An 18391-nucleotide genomic window follows, 5' to 3' on the forward strand; every position below is an offset into this window, starting at 1 on the left:
TCTTTTCCTCCCAAGGATACACCATTGAGAATGCCAAAATCCAAAATGTTTAGAACAGATTTATCGAACTTTTTGTGTGGGGTCAGGCCAAACCCTGGTGGCAGCCATGTTTGTTTTTATTATTAGAAGACGCTTACGTGCTTAATTGTTCCATTTTTGGAATTATATGGTAGGATGAAAATACCACAAAATTATGGCTTTGCAGTGACAGATGTGTATATATAAGGATCTAACTGAATATTGAAATCAAGAATAAGTTGCCATACTGGTATATTTGGAGAAATATGGAAAAGAATGCCAGGTAATTAGAGCCAGTACTCGGCACATCTACAGGGCGATCACAAACTCACCTGCCAGAAGAAAAGACGGTTATCTCCGTAAGAGTATGTCGCTAAATACTTTCCATCTGGTGAGAAAGACAGTGCGGTGACAGCATTCTGATGTCCAGATATCATCTGTTGGCACAAAACAGTACAATGATTAAATGTATTCTAGCGGTGTGGTGTAGTTGCATGCATGTCATACATACATACCCTCTGATTGCATAAAGGTATGACTGTAAAATAAAGCATTTACCTCATGGTGCGCTGGTAATTAGTCTGTGTGCTGGTAACATGGAAATCTACACCGGTCTATCTCTTTCTACTACATGCAATCACTAAATGATACAGGATTGGTTTACTGAATTTTATACACCATGTTATGAACTCGCCTTACTTTTAGTATTACATGTACTGATATTATGGACTTACAACTGGAGATTTTAATAATGAAATAGTATAATCCATTTTAATATAAAAATTCACTGATTATCACAGCACCAAACAAGCAATGGTTCTGAATTGTGTGTGCATCCCATTCATTTTTATATTGTGTATACCGGTAGACAAAATAGTGATGATTCACTGCAAATTAATCCAGAATGTTATCAAACACGTCTATGAATAGAGATCAGCTCAACTCATCACCAGCTGAAAGAAAGATACTGTGGAATACTTTATTTTCGCTGGAATTAATTTTCACTGATTTTTCATGAGTTTAATGTGAAATATAGGAAAAAAAGTATATTCACTGGATTTTATTTTCACGGAATCATCCCTTCAGCGAAAATAGCAAAAATAAAGTATTCTACAGTAGACAAAATAAATGAAAAAAAGCAACACCAGCAGGTGTTAAAGGGACACACACACTAATGAATTTTCTTATCACATATTATATGCAAGATCTCATCATATGAATTGTTTTACCGACAACATCTATAATCAGGGATTGAAATTTCTAACCTCAAAATGTATTGTGACAGAGCCACCGACCATTTTTGAGGAATCCATTTGAACAAGCATTTGGATCCAGGAAATTATTAGATGAGGTCAGTGTAAACAAATGTCATATGCACAAATCTTGCCGATAATAAATACCATATACAAGTACAGAGTAAAAAATCTGGATAAGTGAAATATGTAAATTGAACATTTTTGTTTTTTGAACATGTTTGCCTCCTCCTTGTCACTTCCACTTCCTTCTTTTCATCACAAATCAGTGTTGTCTGCACTTTCCTTGAGAAGATTGGAACAAAAATAGCCACATTTTTTTTAGTAGAAAATGAAAATTGACTAAAATTGTGTCTGTTGAATCCAAAATAAAGGTTCATGTCCAAAAATATTGAAGACTATGAGAAAGAAGTGCAGAAAAACTTGGGAGAGAAAGTCTGGTGGTGATAGGGTTAAGCCTGAAACAATTTTGTTATTTATTTTTTTACTGACGCCTTTTCATAAGATATTTGCCATAGAGGGCATACTTTTCAATTGAAAGTCAATTAAAAAAAGGCTTCATGCACTATGTTTTTTTTCTGGTGACCAGACTAACAATTTTTTAAAGCCTGAATTGTTCCCCAATTATTAATTTTATGCGTTGCCAATAAGAAATATTAATTTTATGCGTTGCCAATAAGAAATATTAATTTTATGCATTGCCAATAAGAAATATTAATTTTATGCGTTGCCAATAAGAAATATTAATTTTATGCATTGCCAATAAGAAATATTAATTTTATGCATTGCCAATAAGAAATATTAATTTTATGCATTGCCAATAAGAAATATTAATTTTATGCGTTGCCAATAATAAATATTAATTTTATGCGTTGCCAATAAGAAATATTAATTTTATGCGTTGCCAATATGAAATATTAATTTTATGCGTTGCCAATAATAAATATTAATTTTATGCGTTGCCAATAAGAAATATTAATTTTATGCGTTGCCAATATGAAATATTAATTTTATGCGTTGCCAATAAGAAATATTAATTTTATGCGTTGCCAATAAGAAATATTAATTTTATGCGTTGCCAATAAGAAATATTAATTTTATGCATTGCCAATAAGAAATATTAATTTTATGCATTGCCAATAAGAAATATTAATTTTATGCGTTGCCAATAATAAATATTAATTTTATGCGTTGCCAATAAGAAATATTAATTTTATGCGTTGCCAATATGAAATATTAATTTTATGCGTTGCCAATAAGAAATATTAATTTTATGCATTGCCAATATGAAATATTAATTTTATGCATTGCCAATAAGAAATATTAATTTTATGCGTTGCCAGTAAGAAATATTAATTTTATGCGTTGCCAATAAGAAATATTAATTTTATGCGTTGCCAGTAAGAAATATTAATTTTATGCATTGCCAGTAAGAAATATTAATTTTATGCATTGCCAATAAGAAATATTAATTTTATGCATTGCCAATAAGAAATATTAATTTTATGCGTTGCCAATAAGAAATATTAATTTTATGCATTGCCAATAAGAAATATTAATTTTATGCGTTGCCAATAATAAATATTAATTTTATGCGTTGCCAATAAGAAATATTAATTTTATGCATTGCCAATAAGAAATATTAATTTTATGCATTGCCAATAAGAAATATTAATTTTATGCATTGCCAATAAGAAATATTAATTTTATGCGTTGCCAGTAAGAAATATTAATTTTATGCGTTGCCAATAAGAAATATTAATTTTATGCATTGCCAATAAGAAATATTAATTTTATGCGTTGCCAATAAGAAATATTAATCTTATGTTTTGTCACTAGAAATATTAATTTCAACTCAACGAGAGGATGTTCATACTTCAGTGAGTATTTGTTCAATAATCACATTTTTCACTTACAACCCCAAAAACCTTAATTTTATCACACACACACACACACACACTACTGACAAATTAAATGAACCCTTCTAGGAGGCATGTGACCATCTAAACTCGTTTTCTCAATAAAGGACTATTTTGCGAAGTCACTTACATGTCGTGTGAACCAAAACCCAAACCCTATTCCTGTTGTTAGTGAACTAGGCCAATGATGTCTGCTTGACAAAACCTGTGTTGAAGTTCTCTGTATGGTACACATAACATATCAGTTATTTTTATAACACTTAAATTTAAACTTAATTAAAATGCAGATATATGCAGTGAGGAGTTATTTTTAAACACGTACTAATTAGAATGAAAAATAATGTCACAGGCACTGATGTCAAGTCGCAAAACCTTCAAATAAGTGTCATAATGATTTGTAGTGTGATTTTATAAAATGAAAATTCTTTAAATCAACCATATAAGTGGAAAGTAGCATTGCCAAAAATGACTTTAAACAAGTCATAATTTGTATTTTTTTGTAATCGAATGATGGATCAGTACAGTACTCCTTACTGAATTATATACATATTTAGGATGGATCGTCTATATCTCTATTTCACTCTGTCACTTAATATACAATAATTGCACTCCGCTGGCAGCATACTGTAAAATACTTTATTTCAGCTGCAATTAATTTTATTGGGTGTTTTGTATGGAATTCATTTTCACTGATTTCTGACAAGTCGAATGTAAAAAATATGAAAACAGGTATATTGGCTGGATTTTATTTTCACTCAATCATTCCTTCAGCGAAAATTAATTCCAAGCGTAAATAAAGTATTTTACAGTACATTATCACATGACCATAGTTGTGAATATTTAGTGGGAAACATTGCGTCATATGATATTCACATTCAACGTTGTAACTTCAACTTCGTTTAAAGCATGTTAATATATTCTTAGAATAACAGAAATGAACAACCATGAAAGATTATTTTGAAAAGCTATCATTGAGATTACGTAATAAAACCCCAATTGCTGGCTTTGAAATTATCTGCCTAATTACCATATCATGTAATTTTTCAGTTTTTCTGACAATCAAGAGTTGGAAGAGTTCCTCAAGTACCCCTACCTCTAACCGTAACTCTAACCCTATCTTCCAGCACTCCCCAATTTTATTTGTATAAGCCCCTCCTAAGGATACCTATAATTATCTAGAGAGACATACACATTTGAATTTGGGGTATGGGAGTGAGGGTTGAAGTTATGGGGCGGGGGTACAAAAGGAACTCAAACCTCTAAGTTGATCATATGATGAACAAACAGCCTATCGGCTGAGATAGCTCCGCTGTTAGCAATGCACATTTCAATTAAAGAACTGAAGACATCATTAGAAAATGAACAATATGAATAGTATCAAAACAATCGGACTTACAGTTTTTAACAAGAAGTCGAAAATATCACTTTTTACCAAAAATTACAAAAATATTCACCAAAATAAATTAATTAGAGAATTGAAGATATCATCACAAAACGAACAAATCTGAGAGAGGTCCACATGTAGTACCTATATATGTAATATCCAAGCAATCGGACTTACAGTTTTCAACAAGAAGTCAAAAATATCACCTTTTACCAAAAATTACAAAAATATTCACCAAAATTAGAGAATTGAAGATATCAACATGAAATGAACAAACCTAAGAGAGGTCTCCCCAAGGTACATATACACAAAGTATCAAAGCATTCAGGCTTGTAGTTTTCAAGAAGAAGTCGAAAAAGTAAAACATTGACACGGATGACGGACGACGACGACGACGACGACAGACAATCACTCATATGATAAGCTCCGCTCGACAAAGTCGACAGCGGAGCTAAAAAGTTATCACTTGGAATCATTTATTCATAGAGCGAATTGATACCATGACCTCAACTGTATCAACCAACTTTACAAACACGTGATATTAAACAATCTAAAAATATATTCTTGGGCATTAGTATGAAAATAAAATGTGTTGCATTGAGAATGAAATAAACATGGATGCAAAAAAGGTACCTGGCATTTCGCTGTACGTTGATCGTACATTGCTAGTGCACCATTTCTTGCACCCACAGCCAGTCTTCTACTATTAGGACAATAGCTGACCATATTAAACCGACAGATAGCTGGGAATACTTCAGATAGACCTTTGGTTTTCAACTGTATCGGGTCCAGACAGTGAACTATTATATCCATTACCTGTATGGAGAAAAAGACGTGAGAGAACTTTATTAACTAAAATCTCGTTAATCAGGTTTGCTCCAAGCTTTGTTGGTTTTAGAACATATTTGACAACAAATTGGAAGAGAATTTAACATAAACAGAAGTTTTCAGCATGAAGTTGATGAGGGCGCTATACTGCTAAGGTACATAAATACTGTCAGTAGAAAGGAGGAATACCGTATTCACTGGGTTTAATTTTAGCGAATTTGTTGGCGAGATATTCAGTTTTTGAATTCAGTAGTTTGTGAAAGAAACAATAAATTCTATTGCATGAACAAACACTGGGTTTTAATTTAGTGCCTTTAGCTGTCAGCAAAAATAAAACCCAGTGAATGGTCAACCCCTATAACGTACTGTATTTATTTTGTATGAAATGGTCTGTAACATAGATTTTGACTTAAACATTGTTCCAAAAATATCTAATTTTGCATTTTTTCACACAAAAAATAATTCTTACTGGGTAAAAAACAAGAGAAAAGTTTATGACACATGGCCAAATCCCCCCAACAAAATATTGTCCTAAATTTTTCGCCTGTATTGTATTTACTTAATCAAAAATCAAATGCTCATGAACAAAGTTAACTACATTCTACCTCCAGAGGGCTCTATTCTCTAGAGGACAGCCGAACTCCTTACCTCAACCAACAGGTCTGCTACATCATTGTGCATCTTATCAATTAAGAGCTCAATAATTCTCAAGATTTCTGGTTTGGCCTTGACAAGTGGACTGGCAACCAATAACGCTGTCGGATACTGCGCATTAGCCGCAAGTGCTTGGTGCCTAGCGACTTCTTTAGCCATAGTGGTAATGAATACAGACGGTCTGGCTGTGGCGATTAACGACAACGCATGGTGAGCTGTACGGCACGAGTCGGCACTCGGTGTTAGAGGTAGACCACTCTTGATGCTGTAAAGATAAAGAAATGTCAGTTGACATAAAGTACTTCAAATTAACTCACAAATTAAAGCTGGGGAGTCGTCATCTGCATGTGCATCAGATGGCCATAGCGTGTCGTTGTTAACCAGTGTCTACCCATGAGCTTTTGCGTTTTTAACATGTGTTGTTATCGTCGCTTGGGACTCAATTCTCGCGCGTACACAGGTGACGACCCTCTCGCTTTAAAGTGAGAAGTTGTTTACCCATGTTAAATGTTGTAAAATGTTTGACATAATTTTAAAATGTATGCATTAAGTAGTAAATTAAAGCAACCAAAGAACTATGGTATGAGATTATTAAAAATCTTTGTGCCCATTACTTAATGAGCAAAAACTATTACGTGAAATACGGAAAACTCCATATAAACATATAATAAAATAAACAACACAATATAAATGTATGTCCCTGTCATCAACAGAAATTTATACACAAGCAACTTCAATTGTTAGCAGTGCCCTCATCTTCAGTGAGGCTAAATCTTAACACATATGCAAGCAATCAATTTGGTATACGATTATATTGCGATCATATTCACTGTTGCCAATTGTTGAAAAAAAGGCTGTCAGGTTTTTCGATCTAACAGTGCAATATTCAGGTTTTCTGAATCTTTTATCAGAGATGTTGACAGTATACTGATTAACGATGTTAATGTCTTTCAGGTTTTTTCTAAAATAACCAAAGAGGGAGCACAGACAGGCGAATCAACCTGGAAACGCCAGATCAGAAGGTTTCTGCGCCGTTTTAACGGTGTATCTATCGTCTAATTTTAGTGTATTTGGTGTCCAGACACATTGTCAGGTGGTGTTGCTGGGAAGTTTTCACGGAGAAAAATATATTTGAGAAAGATTTCATGTTGTACGTATCGCTGAGAGCTCCGTTGCAATCAACATTTAAAAATTTATTTACATGCATCGGTTCAGATTTCTACTGTTTACCTGTGTTGTATAACATTGTATTACATTGTATCTTGTTTATCATTTAATGTTGCAAGTTAGGTGTTGGTCTTGCCTCGTTCTATAACCTTTGACCTCGTAACTATTAGACTAATTACTTACTGACTTTCTCTCATGGAAGTCTATTTCTCTACACAACGCAACCCTATCTCACCCACCACAGTACGGCAGCACGAAAGTCCGTGGCTCAAGATATATACTTATGTTCAATCTGTAATTCGGTAAGAGGGTGCCAGCCGAGAGTATCAGGGTGCCAGCCGAGAGTATCAGGGTGCTGCGCCCCTGTTCCCCGGTTGAGAAAAAACCCTGATCTTTGCCTTAGTTCTCGGTCTATTACATATATTAGTCAAAACAAGGGTTTAAAAGAATGTGCCAGTAATGACGGAAATTAGGATGATATGAACATGATAATACTTACGCATTGGAATGTTTATCGCTGTCACAACACAAGTCTAACATTCCAAGTAGCGCAGCCGACACATCCATGTATGGTTCCCAGACCGTAAATCCTCTACCAATCAGATCAATGGCAGCACGTCGTATTGGTGTATGTGCGGGTAACTTGGATGACGGGGGATGAAGCAGCAGGAATGACAATGCTTTTGCTGTAAAGTAATGTCATTAGTTCTGTTAACCGCTTTAATTCAAACTTTCATAAATTTGGGGAAACTGTCAGAAACTGTGAAATTTTGTAACCAGTGATTATTTCATTGGAATCTTTCAGACAGCGAGTCTCGGCGACTTTCTGGAAATTTTTTCATTGTGATTTCTCTCATATTATCATATCATGCTGATTTATAATGATGAAAAATAAGACGCTTATAGTAATTATCATAATTCTTCAATTACAGGTACAGAAATAATCTTGTTTATTAATATAGTCAAACCTACGTATAGCGAACACCCAAGGAACCAGAGGCCTTAATTAAAAAGGTCTTTACGAACAAGTAATCTTTGAATAAACACTGACATAATATGAGATGGTAGTGTTGCAAAAAAAACAAAAAAAAAAACACTTATATAAGGTAACCAAAATCATATTAAAGACAGGGGATCTATGTACACAGGATTCTCATATGTTTGGCTCTTGAAATACCTAAATGTGGTCATTATAGGGTGTTTACGTTTTGTGCATTTGTGAAGAAACTGGTTGATCAGAAAGTGACGCTAACAAGCTGGTTGGCAACAATGTAAACATATGACGTCACTGTGCGGCAACCTATATCAGGTAGTTTTTGTATAGAGGTGGTCACTAACATGGGTTTGACTATCTCTGTTTTATTTTACAGATACATGTGTATAAATAAGACATGGGTATTCTAGCTGCGTACTGTAAACCTGACAGAAATATCCGTTATGTGTTGACGTTTTCACAGAAACAAAATTTCACTAAAGTCACTGATACATCAACATTTAGCAATTTTTCTGACTCATGAATTTCACTATAATCAATCAGTTTATAGTAGATTGTGAGTCGGTTAAAACAAATAAACTTTCACATTAACTCATAATTCTGTAAATAAGCTGAAAATAAATGTTGCACTACTGAGCATGTTTCTGCACATATATGCAATGTATTATGGGAGAGAAATTCACATTGCATATTGTGGTAAACTATTATCACCATAGATACTCACTAAAGTAATGTTCAAACAATATTGGTATTCATATCAATATTTAAATATGATTTTTTTTCATCTCATGCCAACAAGAAAAATTTTGTGATAAGAAGAAATACAGTTACGACCATTTTCCATGACATTTTGGACTCTTTATCTTGACAAATTTCCTGTGACCCAATTTATTTTATTTTCAGTATCTTGATGACAAGAACCCCAAACATATAATCTTTAATTTGACTTGAACCTCCTAATGTTCTTCTGCTGTAGAAAAGTTTCATTTTAACTTCACTGACTTGTTAAAGCAAAATAAGTATTTTTAAGTGATTGGAAGATATCAAGAGTCACCGGTGGTAATTAGTGCAAGTCGCGCCTAGGTAAAACCTCATACTTGTGATTTCCATTGAACGAGCGCATTGGATTGTGGATAAATCAAAGTTTATCAACACAAATGTCGCACATGCGCAGTGCGACGACTACCACGCTTTAATATAAACCCCATCCTCCCGTCTGTTTGATATTCCCATGAAGTGAACCCTCAAGAAGAATATGTAATCTGATTAGATGTCTTAATTGATTTGAAATATTAGTTTTACAAACAAGACAATTGTCAGGAACATTAACGTAAAAAGAAATATACACTAAAAAAATTAGAATTTAAATTCTGTTTTTAACATCCACAGCCGCTTTTTGGTCAATCTATAAGCTTTGGGTTCGCTGGCTGGAAAGATTATTTTGTGGAGCGTCCCAAGAACTGTCGAGTTGGAAGGCAACCGCATAACTATTACATGCTACATAGTAGAAGCGATATCAATTGCAAAAAGAAAGAAGGCATAACTGCGAAATCATGCACATAGAACATACCAAGTTTGTGAAGCTGACAAAAGTCTGTTGCAGGAAGATTCCCAAGATGCCATGCTCTGTTCATTTCACCGATTCATCACACAGAAATCAGACAAGTATAAAACATAACAACAAAGAATAAAATAAATTCAAATGAATAAAGACCCATGATAAGTACCTGTGTGGCGTGCAAGAGAGTAATCTTTGATACCAAACCCGGCTTCTTGGACACTCCGACGATTGGATGCGGCCCTACTTGGGTTCATCTCTGCACCAAACTCGGCACCAATTACACCCAGCATTACAATGGCCGTGGCTTGTTTACGCCGTGACTCAAACGAAGTCGAAACCTTCCGAGCCGGAGAACCACCTGAAGGGTAGACGATTCAATATATATTACATAATTTGTCAGCGAGTTGAATTGTTATGCTGGAAAGTCACAGGGTAGAATTTCATTCCTGAAGTTAGCTAAAGATTCCTTTTTAGTATCATAAACAGAGAATTATTTTAACAGCAAGAAAGGTGATATTTAGTTGTATATGTTACATTTTGCCAAAATAACCAGCATTTTTCCCAGCCCTACAACTGCAATATTTATTTAGCAAATCAGCGCACATATAGATACATGTATATGGTGGCACACTTGAGACGGGAGGGGTCTTTTTACACCCCTTCATATCAAAAAATGTATGTGCCAAAGGAATCAGAATGCATTTCAAGACTGGTGAGAGAGAAAGAAAAAAACATAATTTATTGCCCATGTTGGGAATCTTCATTTGCATAAAAATGGTACATCTCTCTTATTTGTAAATTCGGTAAGAAAAAAAAATTACTATTCAAAATAGTTCACCTAATACGGCAATGTATATCTGTTTCAATTTCAATAGAGTACGTTCTAACAATGTTTTCTGAGAGATGTTAAATGTACAGTAAACAAACAGACATGCACAACTTCTCTAATAAAAGTATTAATCCGGCAGACACATGTCACAAACAAACAAACAAGAAATAATAATTTCACTGTAAATGCATAAAAAACATAAAAAAATATTAGGATGTCAATCAAAGCAAAAAAAGCAAAAAACTGTGATTACATCTGCATTATACTAATTACCGCAGTCTTTCAATAAAAAAATATAAGGGAAAGCTGCTAGTGCTAATGAATATAAAAAATAGAAAATGGTTTTATTACCAGTTTCAATGTATTATAGTTATTTCAATGTAAACAAATCGAGAACAGTAGGTATTGGCTACACTGGAAGTAAAAGTGTGTTTGCCGTAAAAAAAAGCCATTACAATCAGCTACTATAAAGATCCATGCTGGAGCCTAATTAATTAAATCTACAATTTATCTTTGCTACTACATGTACATGTAATATTATTTTTGATTAAATGCTACAATCAGTACTGACTGACAATTCCAGGATGACCAATAACGGCTTATAACTGCCATATTTGTTTTTATTTATTATATTGTTAAATTATTTTAAAATTATTATGGTATTTCTATTCAGCTGCAATAAACTTTTTTTCTTATCTCTGCTTCAATATCTTTAATGATATCTTATCAAACTTAACTATTTCAAAACATTTCAACTATTAAAGATGAGTAAGATCGATTTTCTTGATTTTTAACAGTTTTTTGAGGCAAGAGTGTAAGGTTAAAGGTGCACATACATACACAATTACCCCAATACTAAATTATTGAAGATCTCAGATAAACTAGTTTTATTTCACTTATCATGGCCAGGTTGTCTCTGCATGGTGTTCAATAACACATTAATTCAGCTACTACTATAGTAAATGACATTATGTCAACTTGTCAGATTTCAAATCTGCTCATCTTAAGTAACGCAAGCAACCATTGGTACACGTACAGCACACACGCTGAAGTAGTAGATTAAACACCTTTGACATAAAATGATTATGAATGATATTTATACATATATAAGCAAACTGGACAAAAGCGATGCATTTAGAAATGATGACATCTGATAAACACATAAAGTAAATGAGATCAATCAGACAATCATCCTAGATCCAGAGCTTGAACTTCACAAAGGCATCTAAGTTTGCCATGGTGCCCTTCAATAATCCCTTCATTATTCCCATATGCAAAGGCTATTTTAAAAAAATTTTCCTGAAAAATGGATGCCTTCTCAACGCTGAAGTTCAAGCCATGTAGATCTGGTTTCACTTTTTTAAAACCACATTACTGAATTTAACAATGTGATGAGATTTTTTTGACAGAGCGGAAAGAAAAAATAGATGTTGAAGAAGGGAGAGGAGACAAGGACAGAAAGCAGCGAGTTATTATTAGTATATTACACAAGAAGAAAACATTCTCTTAATAATTGATGAACAGCATTCTGGGATTGATACAAATGTCATCTGAAAAACACCCACCCAAGGAAAGCAAAGTCATTCTGAAGTTGAAAGCATGACCCTAAAAGTCCTACATCTTGGTACGCTGCATAACCTTAGAGGTCGTACATCCTGGTACTTTGCATGACCCTAAAGGTCATACATCATGGTACTTTGCATGACCCTAAAGGTCATACATCATGGTACTTTGCATAACCCTAAAGGTCATACATCCTGGTACTTTGCATGACCTTAAAGGTCATACATCCTGGTACTTTACATGACCCTAAAGGTCATACATCTTGGTACTTTCTGGTATTCACTATAAAAGAGAATTTAATTTATTCAGAACTATTTTAGCAAAATAAATGCAAAAAAGTTCAAAAACATTTCAACATGGAACAATACAAGGTACAATATTGTTGATAATACTAAAATGTGACCTTTAGGGGTCATGCAGCAGTCTTGTTATGTTTTTGTCATGACAAATAGTATTTTTAAAATAGTAGCGGGAATCAGGAATGTGATGAAGAGCACATTTCCTCAGGAACTTTGGATAATTTGACCGTATTAAAGAAGCGAGGTAACTTTTCACAAGAAATTCAAAAATGACTTGACTTTCCTGGATGATGACAGTTTAATAAGAAAAGTGGTGCATTATTACACAGTACACGTGTAGGTGAAATCTGTGACATTCGTCAATAGATTGACAGAAATAAATTGAGAAGAAATCCATTTAGTTTCGGTCACCTGATGATGAGATAACTTCTCCACCAAGATGGCCTGCAAACAGGCCTGTTACCAACAAAAAAAATAAAAAGAAAAATCAATAAACATTAATTAAACAATTGAATTTTGCTAATAATTAGTTGATAATAACATTCCTAAAGCAGCAGGCAATAGCTTGTACTAATTTGTTAATTCAAACTACGAAAATAAATAAGTGGTAAACTTATCTAAACCAAACTGGTTTTCTCAGCTCCGTTCTAAAGACATGCATAACCGAACCTATGAATCAACACCAATGTAAACTCAATAATTGTTTCCATCTCGTTAGCGTTCAGTTTAGACAAGGTTCACCATAATCTGACTAACAAATTAAAGTAAGGACATAGCCATGGACCGCATGGTTTTTATTTAAACTACAAGTTAAGGATCTATTAATTATTTTTAAACATTCCCATGCATTATGGATATAATTGATTAATATCTTAGCAAAGGGTAGGTACACCAATAAACCTAATATGAGATATAAACAGGATTACATGAAAATATGATTATGTGCAACATTGTGAAATCAACAGATAAATGACTGAAATTGTCAAATTTATTAGTGGTGAAATACTTCACAATGAATTTCAATGACATAGCCATATTCAATTATTTGGAATGGCTCGATGATGACACATAATGTTGGCATTTAAGTTTTGATTCATTTTCAGCATCAAAACTTGGTAAATATATATCATATATCAACTCATACGAACTGACCATGGTGTATAGGCACTGGCCGTGGTGTATAGGCACTGGCCGTGGTGTATAGGCACTGGCCGTGGTGTATAGGCACTGGCCGTGGTGTATAGGCACTGGCCGTGGTGTATAGGCACTGGCTGTGGTATATAGGCACTGGCCGTGGTGTAAAGGCACTGGCCGTGGTGTAAAGGCACTGGCTGTGGTGTATAGGCACTGGCTGTGGTGTAAAGGCACTGGCCGTGGTGTAAAGGCACTGGCCGTGGTGTAAAGGCACTGGCCGTGGTGTAAAGGCACTGGCTGTGGGGTAAAGGCACTGGCTGTGGTGTAAAGGCACTGGCTGTGGTGTATATGCACTGGCTGTGGTATAAAGGCACTGGCTGTGGTGTAAAGGCACTGGCTGTGGTGTAAAGGCACTGGCTGTGGTGTAAAGGCACTGGCTATGGTGTATAGGCACTGATCATAGTGTATTGGCAATGACTGTGGTGTATAGTCACTGGCTGTGGTGTATAGGCACTGGCTGTGGTGTAAAGGCACTGGCTGTGGTGTATAGGCACTGGCTGTGGTGTAAAGGCACCGACTGGTGTAAAGGCACTGGCTGTGGTGTAAAGGCACTGGCTGTGGTGTATAGGCACTGGCTGTGGTGTAAAGGCACTGGCTGTGGTGTAAAGGCACTGGCTGTGGTGTATAGGCACTGGCTGTGGTGTAAAGGCACTGGCTGTGGTGTAAAGGCACTGGCCGTGGTGTATAGGCATTGGCTGTGGTGTATAGGCACTGGCTATGGTGTATAGGCACTGGCTGTGGTGTATAGGCACTGGCTGTGGTGTAAAGGCACTGGCTGTGGTGTATGCCTATACTGGCTGTGGTGTACAGGCACTGGCTATGGTGTATAGTCACTGGCTGTGGTGTATAGGTATTGGCAGTTGTATATAGGCACTGACAAGGGTGTAATGGCACTGGCCGTGGTGTACAGGCACTGACCATAGTGTACAGGCATAGGCTGTGGTGTAAATGCTCTGGCCGTGGTGTGGTGTGAATGCACTGGCCGTGGTGTATAGGCACTGGCCGTGGTGTACAGGCACTGGCCGTGGTCGTGGCCATGGTGTACAGGCACTGGCCCTGGTGTACAGGCACTGGCCGTGGCCGTGGTGTACAGGCACTGGCCCTGGTGTACAGGCACAGGCTGTGGTGTACAGGTACTGGCCATGGTGTACAGGCACAGGCCGTGGTGTACAGGTACTGGCCATGGTATTTAATTTATGCAGTGACCCATAACATACAGGTAACAAAACAATCAATATGGGTACTCATCTTTGATGTATGCCTAGTGATCTATGATATTAATCCATGGTGCATGCACAGAAAATAAGATGTATAAATATTGTCTCATGGTGTACACTTAAGACACCCATGATATATAGGTGGCATACATAGTGATTATGGTATATTTACAGTAACTCATTATGTATAGATACCTATGGTGTATAAATCGTGGCCCATGATGTTTAGGTACTAACTCATGGGGTATAGATAGTAATCCATGGTACATACATAGTGAAACATGTTGTTAGGTACTAACCCCATGGTATATGCACAGTAACTCATGATGTATAGGTACTAACCCATGGTATATGCACAGTAACTCATGATGTATAGGTACTAACCCATGGTATATGCACAGTAACTCATGATGTATAGGTACTAACCCATGGTATATGCACAGTAACTCATGATGTATAGGTACTAACCCATGATATATGCACAGTGACTCATGATGTATAGGTACTAACCCATGGTATATGCACAGTAACTCATGATGTATAGGTACTAACCCATGGTATATGCACAGTGACTCATGATGTATAGGTACTAACCCATGGTATATGCACAGTAACATATAATGTATAGGTACTAACCCATGGTATATGCACAGTAACGTATGATGTATAGGTACTAACCCCATGGTATATGCACAGTAACGTATGATGTATAGGTACTAACCCCATGGTATATGCACAGTGACTCATGATGTATAGGTACTAACCCATGGTATATGCACAGTAACATATAATGTATAGGTACTAACCCATGGTATATGCACAGTAACGTATGATGTATAGGTACTAACCCCATGGTATATGCACAGTAACGTATGATGTATAGGTACTAACCCCATGGTATATGCACAGTGACTCATGATGTATAGGTACTAACCCATGGTATATGCACAGTGACTCATGATGTATAGGTACTAACCCCATGGTATATGCACAGTAACTCATGATGTATAGGTACTAACCCATGGTATATGCACAGTGACTCATGATGTATAGGTACTAACCCATGGTATATGCACAGTAACTCATGATGTATAGGTACTAACCCATGATATATGCACAGTGACTCATGATGTATAGGTACTAACCCATGGTATATGCACAGTAACTCATGATGTATAGGTACTAACCCATGGTATATGCACAGTAACTCATGATGTATAGGTACTAACCCATGGTATATGCACAGTAACTCATGATGTATAGGTACTAACCCATGGTATATGCACAGTAACTCATGATGTATAGGTACTGACCCATGGTATATGCACAGTAACTCATGATGTATAGGGACTAACCCATGGTATATGCACAGTAACTCATGATGTATAGGTACTAACCCATGGTATATGCACTAACCCATGGTATATGCACAGTAACTCATGATGTATAGGTACTAACCCATGGTATATGCACAGTAACTCATGATGTATAGGTACTAACCCATGGTATATGCACAGTAACTCATGATGTATAGGTACTAACCCATGGTATATGCACAGTAACTCATGATGTATAGGTACTAACCCATGGTATATGCACAGTAACTCATGATGTATAGGTACTAACCCATGGTATATGCACAGTAACTCATGATGTATAGGGACTAACCCATGGTATATGCACAGTAACTCATGATGCATAGGTACTAACCCATGGTATATGCACAGTAACTCATGATGTATAGGTACTAACCCCATGGTATATGCACAGTAACTCATGATGTATAGGTACTAACCCATGGTATATGCACAGTAACTCATGATGTATAGGTACTAACCCCATGGTATATGCACAGTAACTCATGATGTATAGGTACTAACCCCATGATATATGCACAGTAACTCATGATGTATAGGTACTAACCCATGGTATATGCACAGTAACTCATGATGTATAGGTACTAACCCCATGGTATATGCACAGTAACTCATGATGTATTATTATATAATATTATGAGGTTTTTACGAAGATACCTCAATATGCACGAAGACAGTACAGTGGCAGTATCGACCAACGCGCAGTGGAGGTCGATGCGACAGCGTACTGTCGAATGCATACTTTGAGGTATCTTGGTAATAACCTTATTATTAGGCTTTCAAGTCCCTTCAGGCTTGAAAGCCTATTGTTTTTGTTAAGTTTATTATTATTATTATTATTAGGCTTTCAAGTCCCTTCAGGCTTGAAAGCCTATTGTTTTTGTTATGTTTATTATTATTATTATTATTATTATTATTATTATTATTATTATTATTATTATTATTATTCTTCCGCCAACTTCAAACGACTTCTTCTCTGAAACGGCTGGACCGTTTTGCCTGAAAATTTGTATATACCTTCTACATGTCATGCCATTAAAAGTGACTGAAACAGATTTTCGATTAGTCACGTGGTTCGCCCGCCATCTTGAAACTCATTAAATATGCATGTCTCTTGTATCTCAAAAACTATTGCATGTACAAACATGGAACTAACGGTATATTGAAGGCAACGGACAAGAGAATTGGCCAAAATATTCGTTGACCATATATGGTCATAGAACTCATTAAATATGCATGTCTCTTATATCTCAAGCACTATTGCATGTACAAACGTGAAACTGACGCTATATTGAAGGAAATGGTCACGAGAATGAGCCAACATATTCGTTGACCATATAAGGTCATATACCTCATTAAATATGCATACCTATAATATCTCAGGCACTATTGCACATACAGACATGGAACCATTGCTATATTGAAGGCTTTGGACAAGAGAAATTGTCAACGTGTTTCATGACCATATATGGTCATATAACTCATTAAATATGCATGTCTCCAATATCTCAAGCACTATTGCATGTACAAACATGGAACTAACAGTATACCGAAGGCAATGGACAAGAAAATTGACCAACATATTCGTTGACCATATATGGTCATAGAACTCATTAAATATGCATGTCTCCAGTGTCTCAAGCACCATTGCAAGTATAAACATGGTACCAATGATATATTGAAGGCAATGGACAAGAAAATTGGCCAACATATCCGTTGACCATATATGGTCATAGAACTCATTAAATATGCATGTCTCGAATATCTCAAGCGCTATTCCATGTACAAACATGGAACAAACACTATATTGAAGGAAATAGAAAAGAGAATTGGCAAACATATCCGTTGACCATATATGGTCATAGATCTCATTAATTATGCATGTCTCTAATATTTCAAGCAGTATTGCATGTACAGACAGGGTACCAACGCTATATTGAAGGCAATGGAAAGAGAATTGGCCAACATATCCGTTGACCATATATGGTCATAGAACTCATTCAATATGCATATATACAATATCTTGAGCACTATTGAAGTTAGAGACATAGAAATAGCGCTATAATGAAGGCATTGGGCCAGAACGTCATGTAACCTACACGTATATACATTGCACAAATCAAATCTTCAAACTT

The 18391-nt window shown here is 35.6% G+C and overlaps 1 protein-coding gene across 2 annotated transcripts in view; it reads right to left on the reverse strand.

Moving 5' to 3' along the window:
* Nucleotides 1–18391, reverse strand: part of LOC100367391 (WD repeat-containing protein 7-like) — a 54597-nt gene that overhangs the window by 3074 nt on the left and 33132 nt on the right. Inside the window, exons 19-24 of one of the 2 annotated variants that reach the window (XM_085495242.1) lie at nucleotides 12881–12925; nucleotides 9945–10136; nucleotides 7723–7909; nucleotides 6051–6321; nucleotides 5208–5390; nucleotides 351–455 (exon numbers count right to left, since the gene is read on the reverse strand). In XM_085495242.1, coding sequence (XP_085351368.1) covers nucleotides 351–455; nucleotides 5208–5390; nucleotides 6051–6321; nucleotides 7723–7909; nucleotides 9945–10136; nucleotides 12881–12925 — 983 coding nt within the window. The remainder of the gene's footprint in view (nucleotides 1–350; nucleotides 456–5207; nucleotides 5391–6050; nucleotides 6322–7722; nucleotides 7910–9944; nucleotides 10137–12880; nucleotides 12926–18391) is intronic. The other variant, XM_085495243.1, reaches the window with a different exon arrangement.

This window comes from Saccoglossus kowalevskii, chromosome 21 (assembly GCF_978046115.1).
Source record: "Saccoglossus kowalevskii chromosome 21, keSacKowa6.1, whole genome shotgun sequence".
NCBI lineage: Eukaryota > Metazoa > Hemichordata > Enteropneusta > Harrimaniidae > Saccoglossus > Saccoglossus kowalevskii.